Raw genomic sequence first — 15,945 nt, 5'->3', positions numbered from 1 at the left:
GGACAAGAGCAAAGAAAATAGAAGGGCACAGAGAAAAGCAAAAATCATGAGTGTATTATCATGGAAAACAAGAGATGAGAGTTTCAGGAAAGATGGAGATGGGTAAATCTGAGTGAGCTCAGGAAGGGAGGGCTCAAGGACAGGTGAGCAGCCGGAAGTCAGCAGGTCTCCAAGCAGCTTCTGTGATGTGGTGGGAACAGAATCCAGACTTCAAGAGGCGAAGTGGGTTGGTAGCCGAGCCACAGAAGTAATAAGTAAGGATTATTCTTTTTGCTACATGAGTCGCAAGCTTTGTCTTTTGTCTCAGAGCATGTGGAAAGAGAAGGTCCTCAGTTTCCCATTTCTCTAGGAAACATTCCTTGAACAGAATCAGCCTCATGTTTTCTGCCACCCCAAGAACAATGCCATTCGTCCACTACGATGACATGTCTGTGCGGGGTCGTCTCTTACCCTATCAGGTCATGAGCTGCTTGAGGATCATCAATATGTCAGCAAGTTCATTGGTATTTGGGAGATAGTGCTGCCTGGTGATTAAAAACCCAGCCTTCAGAGTTAAAGAGATTTGAGTTGATCTGGGAACTATGTGACCTTGGGCAAGGTACTTAAACTTTCTAAGCAAGAGCTAGGAACTGCAAAGAAGGGAATAGCCAGGGATAAACCGAGCACCCATGAACGAAAATGTAGCAAGTGCTCATTCTGTGCCTGGCATGGTACTAAGCATGTTACACATCTTGGCTTATTTAATTCCCACGACAACCCTACAAGGCAGGTACTATTTTACAGCTGGTGAAACTGAGGTATATAAAGGCTACATTTGCCTAAGATTGTAGAGCTTTGATTCAGACCTGACTCCAGGGTGGATCTTCACACATCTGGACCTAATGTAGGAGAGGTGGCCCCTCTGTGTCTTCTCTACCTGTCTTCCTCCTGTCCTGCCCCAAAGGGACATCTACCTGCCCCTTGTTGCTGGTGGGGGCAGAGGTGGACCCCTCTGGCCTATGAATACTAACGGAAGCTGGTGGGTAAGCCTGCATCTGCCTTCTGGTTCAGTTCTCACGCCTCCTTCTTTATCCCAGGTGGCCTTGCCCAGTACCCTTTTCTCTTTTCTCCCACAGGCTCTAGGAACAGAGAAGAAAGGGGTCGGGGGTTAATCTGAAGGCCTTAAATTAAGGCTCCACCATTTACTTAATTGCATGACTCTAAGCTTGTTTCATGGCTCTCTGGGTCTAGTTCATTATCCACAAAATCAGGGTGGTAATGGCGACCTTAAGGGCTGCTGGGAAGATGAAAGGAAATACCGTTTGAAGAGCATCTACCATTGACACAGCATTGATGCTCCAAAAAGTGAGCTCCTACCTTCCTGCCTGCCTCTTCCACCTGCCTTCTCAGGGGGGTGTGAAGGTCAAATACGACCTTACCCTCCCTTTGGAGCTCTGTGAACTAAAAATTGTCAGCTAAATCTAATTGACCCTTTTAAAATCCTTTTTGGATGACCAGCACCTTCCTTCCCCAAGAATGGTAGACAGGTAGATTGAAGACATCCTCATCCTCCTTACTGCTGAAATGACACAGAATTCTTTTGTTTTTAGTATTTTGCATTTTAAAGGTATCAGTCATTAAAAGGAAAATGGCTCATTTATCACGCTAGTTGGTCTAGATGTCTGACTCTCCTCTAAGATGTGGGCAACACCAAGGCAGCGATGAGTTTTATTTTATTTTATCCTCCAACCACCTAGGACTTGGCCGGTACTTAACTGGCTGTTTATTGAATAAATTATAAGCATTGGGCAGATTCTATTGGTTCACTAACGTGGGGATGGGCTCTTGTCTCTCACAGCCACGTCTTGGACATCCTGGATGTTCTGATGGCTTCTATAGATAGGGTGAGTGTAGTTTTCAAACCCCAAATCAAGACATGGAATGAGACATGATCTAATAAAAGGTAAGTGTATTTGAAATCAGGAGACTTCTAGAACAGCTCTACACAGGCACCCATTCTCCAACTATTTTATACCGGGAGGTAAAATGCAAGTCACTCCCCATCTGTCCCAAAAGCCCAAGTTCTGTTGGGATGAAGAGGCATGTCCACCAGAGCAGAATTCACTTACACCTCTGGGGCTGGCTTCATAAACCCTCTCCAGTGTAATGCTTTAAGGTCTCCCCAGAATCATTCCCCGATCAGCACCTCCTAGGCCTTCAAGGCCATCACCACCAGACCCCGGACGGCGTACACAGCGATCGGTACAGGCTTGCTAAGCTCCTTCCCACGTCTGCCCACAGGGGGCATCGTCCACAATGAGGTCCAGGGGCAGGGTGGGGGGCAGCCCTGGGCCCAGGGTGTGCTTGACTGTGCACTGTGGGGGCCGGCTGCCTACCCTCCCTCACCCCTGCTCTCTGATCTGGGCCGCCTCTCCAAATCAGCTCTCTGGTCCCCAGGGGGAGCTGGGGCCCTGCGCCCGTGCACATACCCCAACTCGCCTGCTGGTGATGTCCTCTGAGTCTATCCAGGGGGCCCTTGTGTCTGGTCTGGGCCATTTTCCTTGGTGTTGGGTACTCTGGCTTCAGTCCCTGGACACACAGCACATCCCAGCCAACCAAGCAGTGGGGGTGACAGGAGCCTCTTGAGAGCAGAACGCCCCCTGGGCGTGCCTATTTCTGATGCCACTTTTCCCCGTCCTCAGACTCCTCTCTGCACCCAGGGCAGGAGAGAGGCAATTCCTCCTCACTTACACCAGGTCCTCCCTCTTCAGTTTTTCCCAGGAGCAGCTTTTAAGCCCCATCGGAGGGGTCTCTGCATTTACTTCAGGAATGAGCGGTTTTTCTTTGACGTATGACTTGTTTCAAGAGGCCAAGAACTTGCCAAACAAGTTCCTTTTCTCTGAAGCTTGCTCACCTCTGTAAGGACATCCTACAAGAGCCCCAGGGAGGGAGGATTTTGAAGGTGCTTTAGAAATTACCTAAGTTTCCATGGCAATCAAGCACTGTGGAGTCACCAACACCTTCTGGGTCTTTCTGTTTCCAGTGAAAAGGCTGTTGGAGAGATCTGTTCTTTCTCAACAACCACTCCGAGAATGGAGATGGGCTGCTGGCTACCCTGCCCCCTCTCTCTTCTCCCGGCTGCCCATCCCCCATCCCGTTCTTGCTGATAGTCCATTGTCTGGAAGCAAGAGGCCCCAACCTAGGGCAGCAATGTTAGTACTTCTAGGAAAGACAGGAGGAGACCTCAGGTTGTCAGCGTCCCAGCCTGAGTCTCGACTATGTCTGAGCATATCTGTACCGGTGGAGACAGGCCAGCCAGGAATGCACCAAGGCTGTGGAGAAATCACTCATCCTGAGTGGACCCCAAATCGTCCACCCGCACCCAGCCTAGACGCTGAACCATAACCCCACTTTACCATCTATAGTAACCTGACTCTGCTATTCCCTCCTTTACACCTTTACACTTCTGGGTCTGCCCTGCCCATGCAAGTGGCTTGATCGCCTTACAGGAACTTCCTGCAAGATCCATCAACTCGCCCATGTAAAGCATCAGCAGACAGTGTGAGCTCTAAGACTTCTTCAATCCTGCTGTTTCCATCCATCTTGGATAATATCAGTGTTCTCACCCAATCTTAATCAAAGACCTGCCTAGAAACAAAGGCCTTAAACCAAGGTTCCAATTCTCAATAAATCCCAACCTTACCTTCCCCCTCTCAGACCCCGCCAGTTTGGGAAGGTGCTGTTCTCCCTGATGGCAGTAAGCAATGAACTCAGTCTAGTCTTATTAGCGGGTTGTGTTGGCAATGTTTGCGGAGCCAGCTTTTGACCTGAGGCGTGGGGGAACACACGTTCTGTGTGATTATTCAGTCATCAAAGACGAGGAGTGATTTTAAGCACAGTAGACTCAGCCTGAGTTAGGGAGAAGGAGAGCTGCATGCAGAATAGGGAGAAGACCTGAGTTTTCAAGCTCTCTGCGAGCCCCTGTAGCAAAAGGCTGTGGTGCCCTGGGATCGGGGAGTCTGGGTGTGGAACAATTCTGGAGGCAGAGGCGGCTTCGTGGGCATGCCACCTGAGCAGCTGTGTGCTTACTTTAATGCTCTGCTGTTGTCCCCCTGAAATTCTTAATAATGTTTGAATTAGGAGTCCAAGTTTTCATTTTACACCAATTATGTTCCTGGTCTTGACTGGAGGGGAAGGATGCTACCGGGTGTGTGGTAATGCAACACCTTCAGGGGGCGTGTGGCAGTCCCCCTACCCTGACCTGGCCACCCCAGACATAGATACCATGCCTTCACTCACTGGAACTGGGCACAGCAGGTTGAAGAAGCCCCAGCTATAGGTACCCCTGAAGGGAGCCAGACCACTGATAAAAGTCACACAATATCAAATGATCGCCCTGGGGAGAACCCCAGAGCAATGTGGAAACAGAGAGAGGGCAGGGCAGAATCAATCGAACCCAGCCCGTGGCCTCCAAGGCCCTACACAATCTACCCAGCTGCGGGCATACCGCCATCTCACTCTGCTCCTGTCACAAGCCTCCTGTCGCTCAACTTCTTCAGACCCCACAAGCTCATTCCCATCCCAGGTCCCCTGCGCTTGCTGTTCTTTTTACAGGGACTGATCTTGCCCAGGTCCTCCCACAGCTCACCACCTCCCTTCATTCAAGCCTCTGTTCACTGTTACCACCTCTGAGAGGCCTCCGTGCCCACCCACTGGCCCCTCATCTACAATAATGCCCCCCAGAACTCCCTATCTTCCTCCTAGCTTAATTTTTCTTCATAGTTCTCATCCCCTGACATCAGATCATGTATTTATGATACTTGCTTCTTGTCTGTTTCTCCAGCTAGAATGTAAGCTTCATGAGCACTTGATCCTATTCCCTACTATAGCCCAAGTGCTTAAACAGTGCCTGGAACATAATAGGCTATCAACATTGAATGAACGGATGAATGAATGAATGGGTAGGGTGGTGATTAGCCAGAGAAACAATATCTGTTCGAGCAATTCCGTCTTCATCACCCCGTAGCGTGTGTGTCTGCGTGGTGTTGGTGGTCACGGTATGGGGCTGCTTAAAGTGTCCCTGAAGGTGGTTGTTTAAAAAAAGAAGCATCTCAGTAGTAAAAAATAATAACATCGAGAAATTTATTGAGAATAATGGCAGGCATTGTTCTAATCCTTTTACATGAGTGAACTATAATTTTCACTACTAGGCCTCAAGTGGGTACTATTATTAGTCCTGTGTTATAGGTGAGAAAATTGAAGCAACACATGAAAGGCAGTTAAGTAACATTCCCAGTGTCACACGGCTAGTCCAAGACTCCTTTGGTCCTCGAATGGTTCTCCATGATAAAACCATAACACTCCCTTTTAGCTGGATGATTCTACTTCCTGAAGAAGGACTTTGACCCCCAGTCAGGTAGCAGGGAATGGAAGGTGGCTCAGGGCAAGTGTGGGCAGGGACATCCGAGACGAGAGTGGGTTCTTCCCAAACCACCGACCACCCTCCCCCCCTTCCATTTCTTTCCAGAGTCTGCTCTGTCATAGCCTCTGCCCGGGAGAATATGTAGCAGTGTGGCTTTGTTGAGTGTTCGGTGGGCAGGTTATAGGTCATTCTGGCATGGCCTTCACTGACCAGATCGGGGTTTACAGGGCCAGGGCTGCTTACTATTTTCCTCCAAAGTGCAAATCTATAACAGAGGCAGGTCCCACTGGGTGGCAAGGGTGAAACTGCTTTGCGGTCTATTTCGACTCTTAAGACAGAAATGAAGCCCCACCCCCTGCTATCCCGGTTGCTGGAGTGATCAGTCCTGGCCACTGGTTCTACATTAGGCAAGCATGGATGTTATTTCCTATTCCTCCCAACAATGTGTCTCCTCCCCCAAAGGTCTTTGTTTTGAATGTAATTATCAAATGCTGATACATATTCAAACATGCACCTTCCAAAGGGCAAGACATACCCCAGGGCAGGAAGTAGTCTGTGAATTTCCGCTTAGGATTTTGAAAGAAAAACTGTAAGACAACAAAGTCAAGAGAAGAGTTGTGATGTTCTAGTGAAATCCCACATGAAACTATAAAAGCCGTTTAGCGGGGTAGGTAGATGGGCTTTATGCCCTCGTTTGGTCATGATAGATTATGGACTCTCTTCTGCCTATTGGAATGGATTTCACTTGGGGTACATGTGTAATACTCACTACCACTTTACTACCATTTATATATAATAGTAATAGCTATTATTTACTGAGGGTTTCTTATAAGCTTGCATCCTGTTAAGTCATTGGCTTACTGATTCTATTTTCCCTCCCTAGAATAGTATCTGACTTATGTGGTTGCCCTTCTCTTACCCACGAGTCATGAATTTCGAGGCACAGTCCCTACTGGACTTACAGAAATGCAGCCCTAGTCACGTTTCTGAGCACTGCTGGAGCTCGGAAGGCCAGTAAGGAGAAGATGATGGATGTTGTCCTACTTCACAGCACCCCTAAAATCACTCTACTGCCTGAAAGAAACAGTCACCCAGTCAAGACACCCATGCCTTGGCCTTTTCATTTTAGGTTTGTAAGTTTTCATAATTGCTGGGCCTTTATCAAGGTCTTTGTCTACCAGAAGAGGGGTATCTGGGGGTTCACCACACAGCTGAACTGCTCTCTGGTGAGCCTGGCGGAGGGGGAGCCATTTGGCATCACTGGTTTGCAAATGACTGCAATCACTCAAAGTGGATAGCTTGAGCTTCTTTGGGGCATTCTCTTTGCTCTCCTGACGGACTGGGAAGGTAGAAAATGTTACACTGATCACAGGTGGGAGGAAAAGGACCTTACCACCTGTGCCCTCAATTCCGGCCGCTGTCTCCTCCACATGCCCCTTTGTGCTTTGAGAAGGGAGGAACAGAAAGGGAATGGAGCAAGATTCTGGGACTGGCACCTGCTTAGAAGCACAGAATTGGAGCTATGCTAGTGTGGGAAGACGGGTATGGCGCAGGGGGTCAGGGGGATCTCCATCACGGGGAGCTGAAAGCAGAGGCAGCAGGATGGGCTGCGAGGATCCAGGCTGGTGTCACGGGCTGGGCTCTGGGTCCAGTTCTGCCACTCACTAGACTGGATGACCTCGGACAACTGACACAACTACTCTTATCTGGAAACACAAGAAGGTTGAACTGGATGGTCTCTAAGGCCCCTGCCATTTCTAACATTCTAGGAGTCCAAATTAAAGGCAGAAAGTTCTTCATGAGGTCATGTATAATTCATACCCTACATCCAAAAGGAATTTGGGACGGACCCCAGGACTATTCAAATAAAGATAAAAAGAGAATAAGGAGCCCCACTGGAAGAAGAGCTCAGACCAAGAACAGAAGACAGGCTAAATTTCTTGAAGGACTGCTGCTCTATCAAGAAAAAACAAAACACTTTCTCTGTTGTACATAATTCCCTTTTCTGATACATGCATTCAACAGATATTTGAGGCTGCAGACACTGTTCCAGACACAGGGGGTGCCTTGGAGAATAAGGCAAAGTTCTGGAGCTCATGGAGCTGATATCTATGTTGGTGGTGGGAGGCGCGGAGTGGGAGGCAATGAAAAAACACAAAATGTTAGAAACACTGCAGACACCTAGTGTCCAGATCTTGGTTTCTAATACCATTCTCCAATAAAAGGAATCAGGTTCCTTGAAGAAGTGGCCGGTTCTAAGAGTGGGTCAGGAAATACACGAGATGAGCCTGGAACACCTTGTACACCTTGTGTAAGGAAGTACTCACAAAAAGCAAAGGCAAAACCCCACGTTGATAAGAGTACACCACAGGGGCCCAGGGGCCAACCGAAAGAGCTCCCAGTGGCCAAAGCCGGAACTGGACAACAAGTATAGTATTGAATTATGACCCGAAGTATAAAATAAACATTCACGAGTCCACACTGACATAAATAAATGATTGAATCAATTAATAAACAGGGAAGAAGAGACAAATCTCCTGTGCAGAAGAATTCCAAATAATTTATGTAGCTGCTCTACCCTAAAGGAGGAGAAACATAACCCCGACTCCTTAGGTGTGGGCTGTGCCTAGTGACTTCCTTCCAAAGAGGACAGTATGGAAACGGGAAAAAAGAGTAACTTTACAGTAGAGAAACTTGACACATACTCCTTCAGCCAGGTGATGAAGGGTAATATCAACAGCCATAGATCACGGTGAGAGTATGTATCCTTAAAATGATGTGATGAAAAGGGCGCTTCACCTGTGTGATCTTCCTCCCCAAACCCATAACCCAGTCTAATCACGAGAAGAACATCAGACAAGGTCCAACAGAGGAGCATCCTACAATATGGATGACCAGTACTCTTCAAGTACTCAACTGTCAAGGTCATTAAAAATAAGGAAAGTCTGAGAAATTGTCACAGAAAGAGGAGACCGAGGAAACATGACAACTAAATGTAACAGGGGATCCTGGATGGTCCAGGAACAGAAAAAGGATATCAGGTAAAACTTAGAATCTAAATAACTATGGACACTAATTAATAACAATGTACCAATATTTATTCATTAATTGCAATAAATGTACTGTACTAATGTAAGATGTTAATAATAGGGAAAACTGTGTGCAAGGGCAAAGGGTAATATGGGAATTCTCTGTACTATCTGCTCAGTTTTTCTGTAAACCTAAAACTATTCCAAAAAAGAAAGTCTATTTAAAAAAAAGAATCTGAAGGTCAGAGATGGAAGAAGTCAGAGACTCTCTTCTCCTGCTGGCTTTGCGTAAGCAAGCTTCCCTGAGTCCTACAGCTGCAGGGAATGAATTCTGCCAACAGCATCATGATCTTGGAAGAGGATCCTGGTGTCAGACGAGACCCCAGTGCTGGTTGATACCTGGACTGCAGTTTTGTGAGACCCTGAGCAGAGAACCCAGTTAAGTCTGCCTGGAATTCTGATTCATGGAAACTGTGAGCTAACAAATGTTTGTTTTAAGCTGCTTAAAAAAAAAAAAAGCAACCAAAACACAACAACAATAAACACGTCATAAAGTAGTGGGTATGCTGCAGAAAATTAAATTAATTAAAATGTAGAGAGCAACTGGGTAGCTTTGTTAAATTGGGTGGTCGAGGAAGCCCTCTGTGAGGGGGTGACTTTTCAGTTGGAATCTGAATCCGAAGCGGAGCCAGTCATGAGGTATTGGCGGGGAAAGCACTGTGGGCAAAGCTATCAGGCCACTCCACGGCCTTGAAGTAAAACTGTGTGTGTACCGGGAGAGAGGCAGCCTGTGTGGCTGGAGTGACATGAGCATAGGGGAAGGAATAGGAAAGGAGGTGGGGGAGGCAGAATGAGCCAGATAACATAGGGTTTCCACCGTGGACTGAACGTTTGCATGCCCCCAAATTCATATGTTGAAATGCTAACCCCCAGACGTTGGTATTAAATGGAGGGGCCTTTGGGAGGTGATAGGTCATGAGGGTGGTGCCCTCGTGAATGGCATTAGTGACCTTATAAAAGAGGCCCCAGGGCTTCCCTGGTGACGCAGTGGTTAGGAACCTGCCTGCCAATGCAGGGGACACGGGTTCAAGCCCTGGTCCGGGAGGATCCCACATGCCACGGAGCAACTAAGCCTGTGAGCCACAACTACTGAGCCTGCACTCTAGAGCCCACGAGCCACAACTACTGAGCCTGTGTGCCACAACTACTGAAGCCCACGTGCTCTAAGGCCCACATGCCCCAACTACTGAGCCTGCGTGCTGCAACTACTAAAGCCCACGCACCTAGAGCCCGTGCCCCACAACAAGAGAAACCACCGCAATGAGAAGCCTGCACGCCGCAACAAAGAGTAGCCCCCACTCGCCGCAACTAAAGAAAGCCTGCACACAGCAACAAAGACCCAACGCAGCCAAAAATAAATAAATTTAAAATAAATAAAAGAGGCCCCGGAGAGTTCCCTTGGCCCTGCCACCGTATGAGAACACACAAGAAGGTACCATCTATGACATCTATGAACCAGAAGGCAGGTTCTCACCAGACACCGAATCTGCCAGTGCCTTGATCTTGGACTTTCCAGACTTCAGGACAGCAAGAAATAAATTTCTGTTCTTTATATAAGCCACCCAGTGTCTGGTATTTTGTTATAGCAGCCCAAGCTAACTAAGATAGCTTGTAAAGAAGGGTAAGGAGTTTGGATTTTAAGTTCAAGTGTAAGCTTTTTGAGCATTGATAGATGAGTGAATATCTGATTTATAGTTTCAAAAATATTATGCCAACTGCTCTGTGAAGGACTGACTGCCGGGTGCCAGAGTCTAGATAGGAGGCTCCAGCATTAGCCTAGATGAAAGCTCAAGGCAGAGATGATGGATGCCTTCCAAGAGTGGGAGGACGAGTACGTGTGAGGGGGTGCTGAGGGCCGGGGCATGGGTGTTGGATGTTCACACCCATCTTGTGGATCTGTGCCCATGAGGTGGGTCTAGGTTTGCCCCGCGAGTGAATTACAAGTAATCGTAGGAGTCACATGCTCCCTGCCACACTGCCCCGTCCTCCATGTCATCCTGTCCCTGTGCTTCTGAATCTCACTGATGATGCATCCAGACACTTGTTTCTGGCAGTTGCACCCAAACGCTGTTGTGCCAGTCTGGGCTAGATTCTCCCCTGGAGGCCATGCCAAAGGGGAAACTGGATCCCACTCACCACCCACAGCCTCCTGGCCCCACAGAGCTGTCATACTTAACTAATTGCCTCCTCTGGGTTGAGCGTTAATTAAACAATTTGTTGCTAGTCATCTCACGAGGTGTGGGGTGCCCTCTCTTTAACCCCAGAAATAGTTAAATCGAGAAAAGAGAAGCGCCCAGTGTGGGTCACCTCCTTTCATGTGGGAACAGAGAAGAGGTTGTGAATAGAACTCTTCTGTTTGTATTTCGGCCTCGGCCGGTTCATCTGAAGTCAACTGCAATTCCATCTTCAGACTCCTGACTTTAAATTTACCTTTTCCACTCTCGCCAAACCCTCCTTTTCCAGCTGCTCACCACGCCCACACCCAGCCAGCACTGCGGCAGCTGGTGCCCCCCACCTTTCTTACTTGCTGCCCAATCTAACCCCTTGGGCCCTAGTCTGTGCTCAGTTACGGGTGCCTGAAATGCCAATCTGGGTGAAAGCTAAGGCCGTGGGGCCTTTTGGTCACAAATATCTACAGTTGGAGTGACTGCTTTGCCGTGCTCATGAGGTTTCTGTCACAGGTAGCTGACTCTCCAAGCCCTTCAAAGGTCAGCCCTAGAAGATGAACTCCTGGAGGGCAGGCACCGGTTGGGCTCTGGGAGGGGTTGATGCTGATATGTCTCTTTTTGACACACAGGGTTCTACAGGACAAGGCTTCATTTCAGGGTTGGCACCCAACCTCTCAGCAGCTCTCGGTGTTGAGCAGGGATGCGGGGAGACACAGCTTCTACACTGAGTCTGCTTCCTCCCAGGCTCCAACTAAACCACACTCATGGGGTCAGCAGACGGCAGCTGCCCTGGGCATTGGGACCCCCTGAAGCTGTGTCGGGCCTCTTTGGAAAGGGCACTAATTTGAAAAGGAAGATGGTGCCTTCCCGCACCTAGAGCTTTATCTTCCCCAAAAGACCAGGGTTCAAGGGGTCAGCTCTTAGCAGCTCTGTCCTTCTTCCTCTCCTACTGGGGCCTCTCTGAAGGTACCCATGAGGTGTGTGGACACCACTTTCCTCCCCAGCCTCTTTGGGGAGAGGACAGTTCTACCTATGGACACAGGTAACAAAGCCTCGTGGTAGATGAGATGGCTCCACTCCAACCAGGACAATGCTCCCGTCAGGAAGAAACAGCTCTTAGGACAGCAGCTTCCCCAGAGTTCTTGTGGATGCTAACATTTTATTATGAACTATGGTTTTTCCATTAAAAAAAAAGAAAGGGAGTGCATGTGCTGGGGAAGTGGGTTTAGCCGGGACCCTCGGTGATCAGGGCTCGGATAGGTCTCCATAGTAATAATCGAAGCCCTGTGACAGCGTTTCCCTGTCTGATGCTGCCTAAGGTAGTCATAAAATGGGGCGGGTGGGGGGCATCCGGGGAAGGAAGAAAACAAATCACGAGAGGTCTTGCCCAACTGATTCATCCCCAGGACATAACATTTCAGAGCTGGAGGGAAATTTAAAGGTCATCTATTCCCCCAGCTCTCACCCCTTATTGAGTGTCACCCCCAGAAGTTCGGCTTGGATTGGTCTGGGGTGAGGTCCTAGCATCAGTACTATTAAAAGTTCTGCAGGTCTGGGCTTCCCTGGTGGCGCAGTGGTTGAGAGTCCGCCTGCGGATGCAGGGGACGCGGGTTCGTACCCTGGTCGGGGAAGATCCCACATGCCGTGGAGCAGCTGGGCCCGTGAGCCATGGCTGCTGAGCCTGCGCATCCGGAGCCTGTGCTCCACAACGGGAGAGGCCACAGCAGTGAGAGGCCCGCGTACCGCAAAAAAAAAAAAAAAGTTCTGCAGGTGATTCAACTGTGTGGTGATTAAGAACCACTAACCAGGCAGAACGGAAGCAACACCCTCACTCATTCCCTGTGGGGAGGGGCCTCAGGTCCCCAGTCCAGCCCAAGCGCTTTCAACTGGCGTCCCCAGAGCCCTAGGCTCCTGGGCGGTACCTTAGCAAATGGGGGACAGGGCTCCAGGCACCCTCCTGCCCCCCACTGTCTGCCCCACGCCCTCTTCTGGGAGAGTTCCTACCCAGGGTCTCAGGTGAGTGGGAAGGGTCCCAGGGACCCCCCCTCTTCAAGTCACAGTGATGTGTGGCCCGGCCTGGAAAGATCAGTGGGCCCATCACTCTGACTTTCTCTGGAAGCTGTCAGAGTTGGAAGGCTTACTTAGCACCTGGGCAGGATGTGAGCCAAGTGCCGGCCTGGAGAGGGGAACGTGCAGGGGATGACGGATCACCTCGGAAGAGGCAGAGATGAAAGCGTATCGGCTCCCAGAGCTCCTGGATTTCTGCTCTGCCCGGGGCCTGTTTGCTCAGCTTTTCTCGGATCCCTGGGAGCCCTCTCTAGAGCCTTAGAAAAGCCCCGTTTTACTGGAGCCCATCTTTGTACAACCACAAGAGTCTTAGAGAGAACATACACTACAAACAGAGCCACTCCACTTTTATCTTTTCACTTTTTGGGGTCCACGGAAGATTCTGACTGGAAGGTGGAAACAAAAAAGACTCCGTACTGCTAACACCAAGTATGGAAATCCCGGGCCAAGTGTGACCCTCGCTTCAGTGAGGAGGACACCCGGGTGCAGAAAAGGTGGTGCAGCTGGTTTTGGGGGCCCCTGTCTCAGCGGGAGACTGGAAAGAGGGGTGAAGGAGCCACCGTGCCCCTCCCTCCCCAGCCTCTGCCCTAAGTGCTGCTGTGGGGCCCACAGGGAGGCAGTGCTGGGCAGGGGCAGCTGACTCTGATGGCAGAGGATCTGGGAGGCACAGGGTGTCTGTGCTTTGGGGGAACAAGGATAAACGGTCAGGCACGAGGTGGAACCCTGCAACTCTCCTCCTCCTCTCCCAACCCACAGCTCACCCACTGAACCCCAGATCTCTCCGTCCACCTCGAAGCACAGCCGCCTCCTTTCTCCAGCCGGACCCACCCCTCCACCGCCTGCCCCTGCTGAGACCCTGAGTCAGGCCATTCACGTGGTGTCTACCATCTACCTGACGGCGGTTTCCACGCATGGGACTCACTGTCCTTTTTCCCCACACATATTTCTAACTCCCTCTGTGCAAGCCCAATTCCCCCTCTTCCTAACTCCATGCAAGTCATCCATCCACTTCTCCCCAAGGAGTGCACTGTGACGGGCATTACCGACGGTTAGCTTTGGCTTTAGACTGAGACTCAAACCAGGAGACCAAAAAGCACATTTCAGCTCTTCAGGGAGAAAAGAGGCACGTGTAGACAGTGGATTAACTTTTACTTCCCATGGGCTGGAACCTATTCCCTCACAGCTATACAGTTCTGCTTATATACAGCCCTTGTTAAGGGTGGGATTGGTTCTATGGCCCTGACAGTAATAGAGGGTAAGGGAGACATGTGACGAAGGTCTAGCCCTGTCTTACCACCTTTAGAGCCTCGTTCGGAAATGGAGCAGCATTAAGACCCATAAATCCAGGGTAAAGGTATGCTTTTGAAGGGGAAACTGCCCAGATAGCACCTGCCGCCCACCCCAAAGTATAGTATGTATAGTATGTGCATAAAACGCCCGAGTGTTACGTTGGTTCTCACTTGCCCCAGATCTGACACCTGTTTCAATGTCATTGCCACAGTCTTTCCCACACCAGGTGGGCAGACGCCCGAGTGCAAGGACCAGCAGTGGAGAGTGGCTAAGAGGACCTCAAAACATGTTCGCTGAATGAGTGAATGAAAGGGCCCCGCCGAGCCTGGGCCTTCGTCCACATGCCCACCAGCCATTCTCTCGGAATCGCAGTAACCAGGACCACCCCCCCCAATCCCACAGCCCCCAAGTCTTACCTCCCATGAGGAAGAGAAGCCCTGCCACATACTGCATAAGGCCTCGGTCCCAGCAGCAGCCCAGCACGCCGATGATCCAGCCGAAGAGGATGATGGCCACCGCCATGCCCATGAAGCCGGCCGTCATCCTACGCAGGTCTGCGGGGAAGCAGGCAGGCAACAGTTAGCATCAGAGCCCGGCACTCAGGGTCCAGTGCACCCCGGCCCCTGGCGAGGGGGCAGGGCCCCGCAGGGGCAGGGAGGCCACCTGCCCTTTACAGGCAGGTTGGTACAACCAAGCTTCCTTTGCAGAGGACAGAGCCTCCAGTGGTGACTGTCTCCTCGCGTGCAAACACACACTGGGACAGCTTGGTCCATAAGTACAGGGAGAGAGCATCATCATAGCTGTCATTTCTTTTACATCTCCTTTGTGCCCGGCACAGCACTGTTCTTCCCAAGGCTTCTCTCTCAACCTTCTAAGAAAGGTACTGTCTTTATCCCTATCTGAAAAATGGAGCAAGTTGCCGAAAGCCATACAATGAGCGGTAGAACAGGGCGACAAACCCAGATATGTGGAGCTCCCCGGTCATAATCCAGCATTACTCATCTCTCCGGGCAGTGAGAACCAGACAAATGGACCGTTAGAGCTGGGCTGGGTCCTGGCAGTCTGGCTGCCCCTGCCAAGGACTTCCTCCCTTCCCTCCAGGGTTTGCTGGTCTCCCAGGAGGTCAGGAGTGAGCATGAAGCTGCCGGTAGCATCACTTTCCTCCTTCTCCAGCCCAGCCCCCAGGGGCTCAGCTTCCCTTGCACGTGAGGCCGCAGCGTGGGCACCATGCTTCCTGCTCTCAGACTGTATCCCCGAGGAGGCTTCCTCAGGTTAACCCGGTTTTCCAGATCAGGCCCTTCTCCGCTCCACGCCCCACTGACCCACCAGACAAAGCCTGGAGTAGGCGCAGAGGGGAGGAGGGCTGTCTGGAAAGGTGGTATTTTTAGCAGAAAGGAGAGGGCAGAGCTGCTGCCATGTCAGCCTCATTCAGCATCTTGCTCGGCTTGGCTTCCTCCCAGTGCCAGCCCCGCCCTCCGGTGCCTCCTTCACCCGACCTGCCTCCCCTGGAACCCAGCCTTCTTAACTGCCTCCTGGGTAACACACCACAACGGGGCCCCCAACAGGAGCCGTTTGTCTGGGCCTCTGCCCTAAGGGGTGGGAGGTGGGGATTTCAGAGCAGCCTGGAGATCCCCTGGGCATTCCCTTCTCTTGGAGGAAGGGAGGGAGGAGTGTGTGTGTGTGATGCTGAGGACCGGACAGCAAACTACATCAATCCCCCGCCCCCGCAACCCCCGCATCCAGGCAAGCACGGACGGTCTCTTCTCATCCCCAGGAAGCGAACACCCAGGTTTCCGTGGGGAGCACCTCACAGGCATCACGTCCCCTCTTTGCCTCTCTCTCACTCCAGTGCAGAGCAAACAGAGGATCCCTGGCACAGTTTGGCTTGAGGCCTCCTGCCTTCCCTGCCGCCGCCCTCACGCTGGAGACG

At 50.6% G+C, this 15,945-nt stretch overlaps 1 protein-coding gene across 1 annotated transcript in view; it reads right to left on the bottom strand.

Moving 5' to 3' along the window:
• Window positions 1-15,945, bottom strand: part of TMEM178B (transmembrane protein 178B) — a gene marked incomplete at both ends in the record, with an annotated part of 360,474 nt that overhangs the window by 21,809 nt on the left and 322,720 nt on the right. Inside the window, one exon of the mRNA XM_079711813.1 lies at window positions 14,432-14,569. Within this exon, the coding sequence (XP_079567939.1) occupies window positions 14,432-14,569 (138 nt within the window). The remainder of the gene's footprint in view (window positions 1-14,431; window positions 14,570-15,945) is intronic.

This window comes from Hyperoodon ampullatus (assembly GCF_949752795.1).
Source record: "Hyperoodon ampullatus genome assembly, chromosome: 9".
Taxonomy (NCBI): domain Eukaryota; kingdom Metazoa; phylum Chordata; class Mammalia; order Artiodactyla; family Ziphiidae; genus Hyperoodon; species Hyperoodon ampullatus.
The sequence above is the reverse complement of the archived record's forward strand: the minus strand, read 5'-3'. Positions and strand labels throughout refer to the sequence as shown.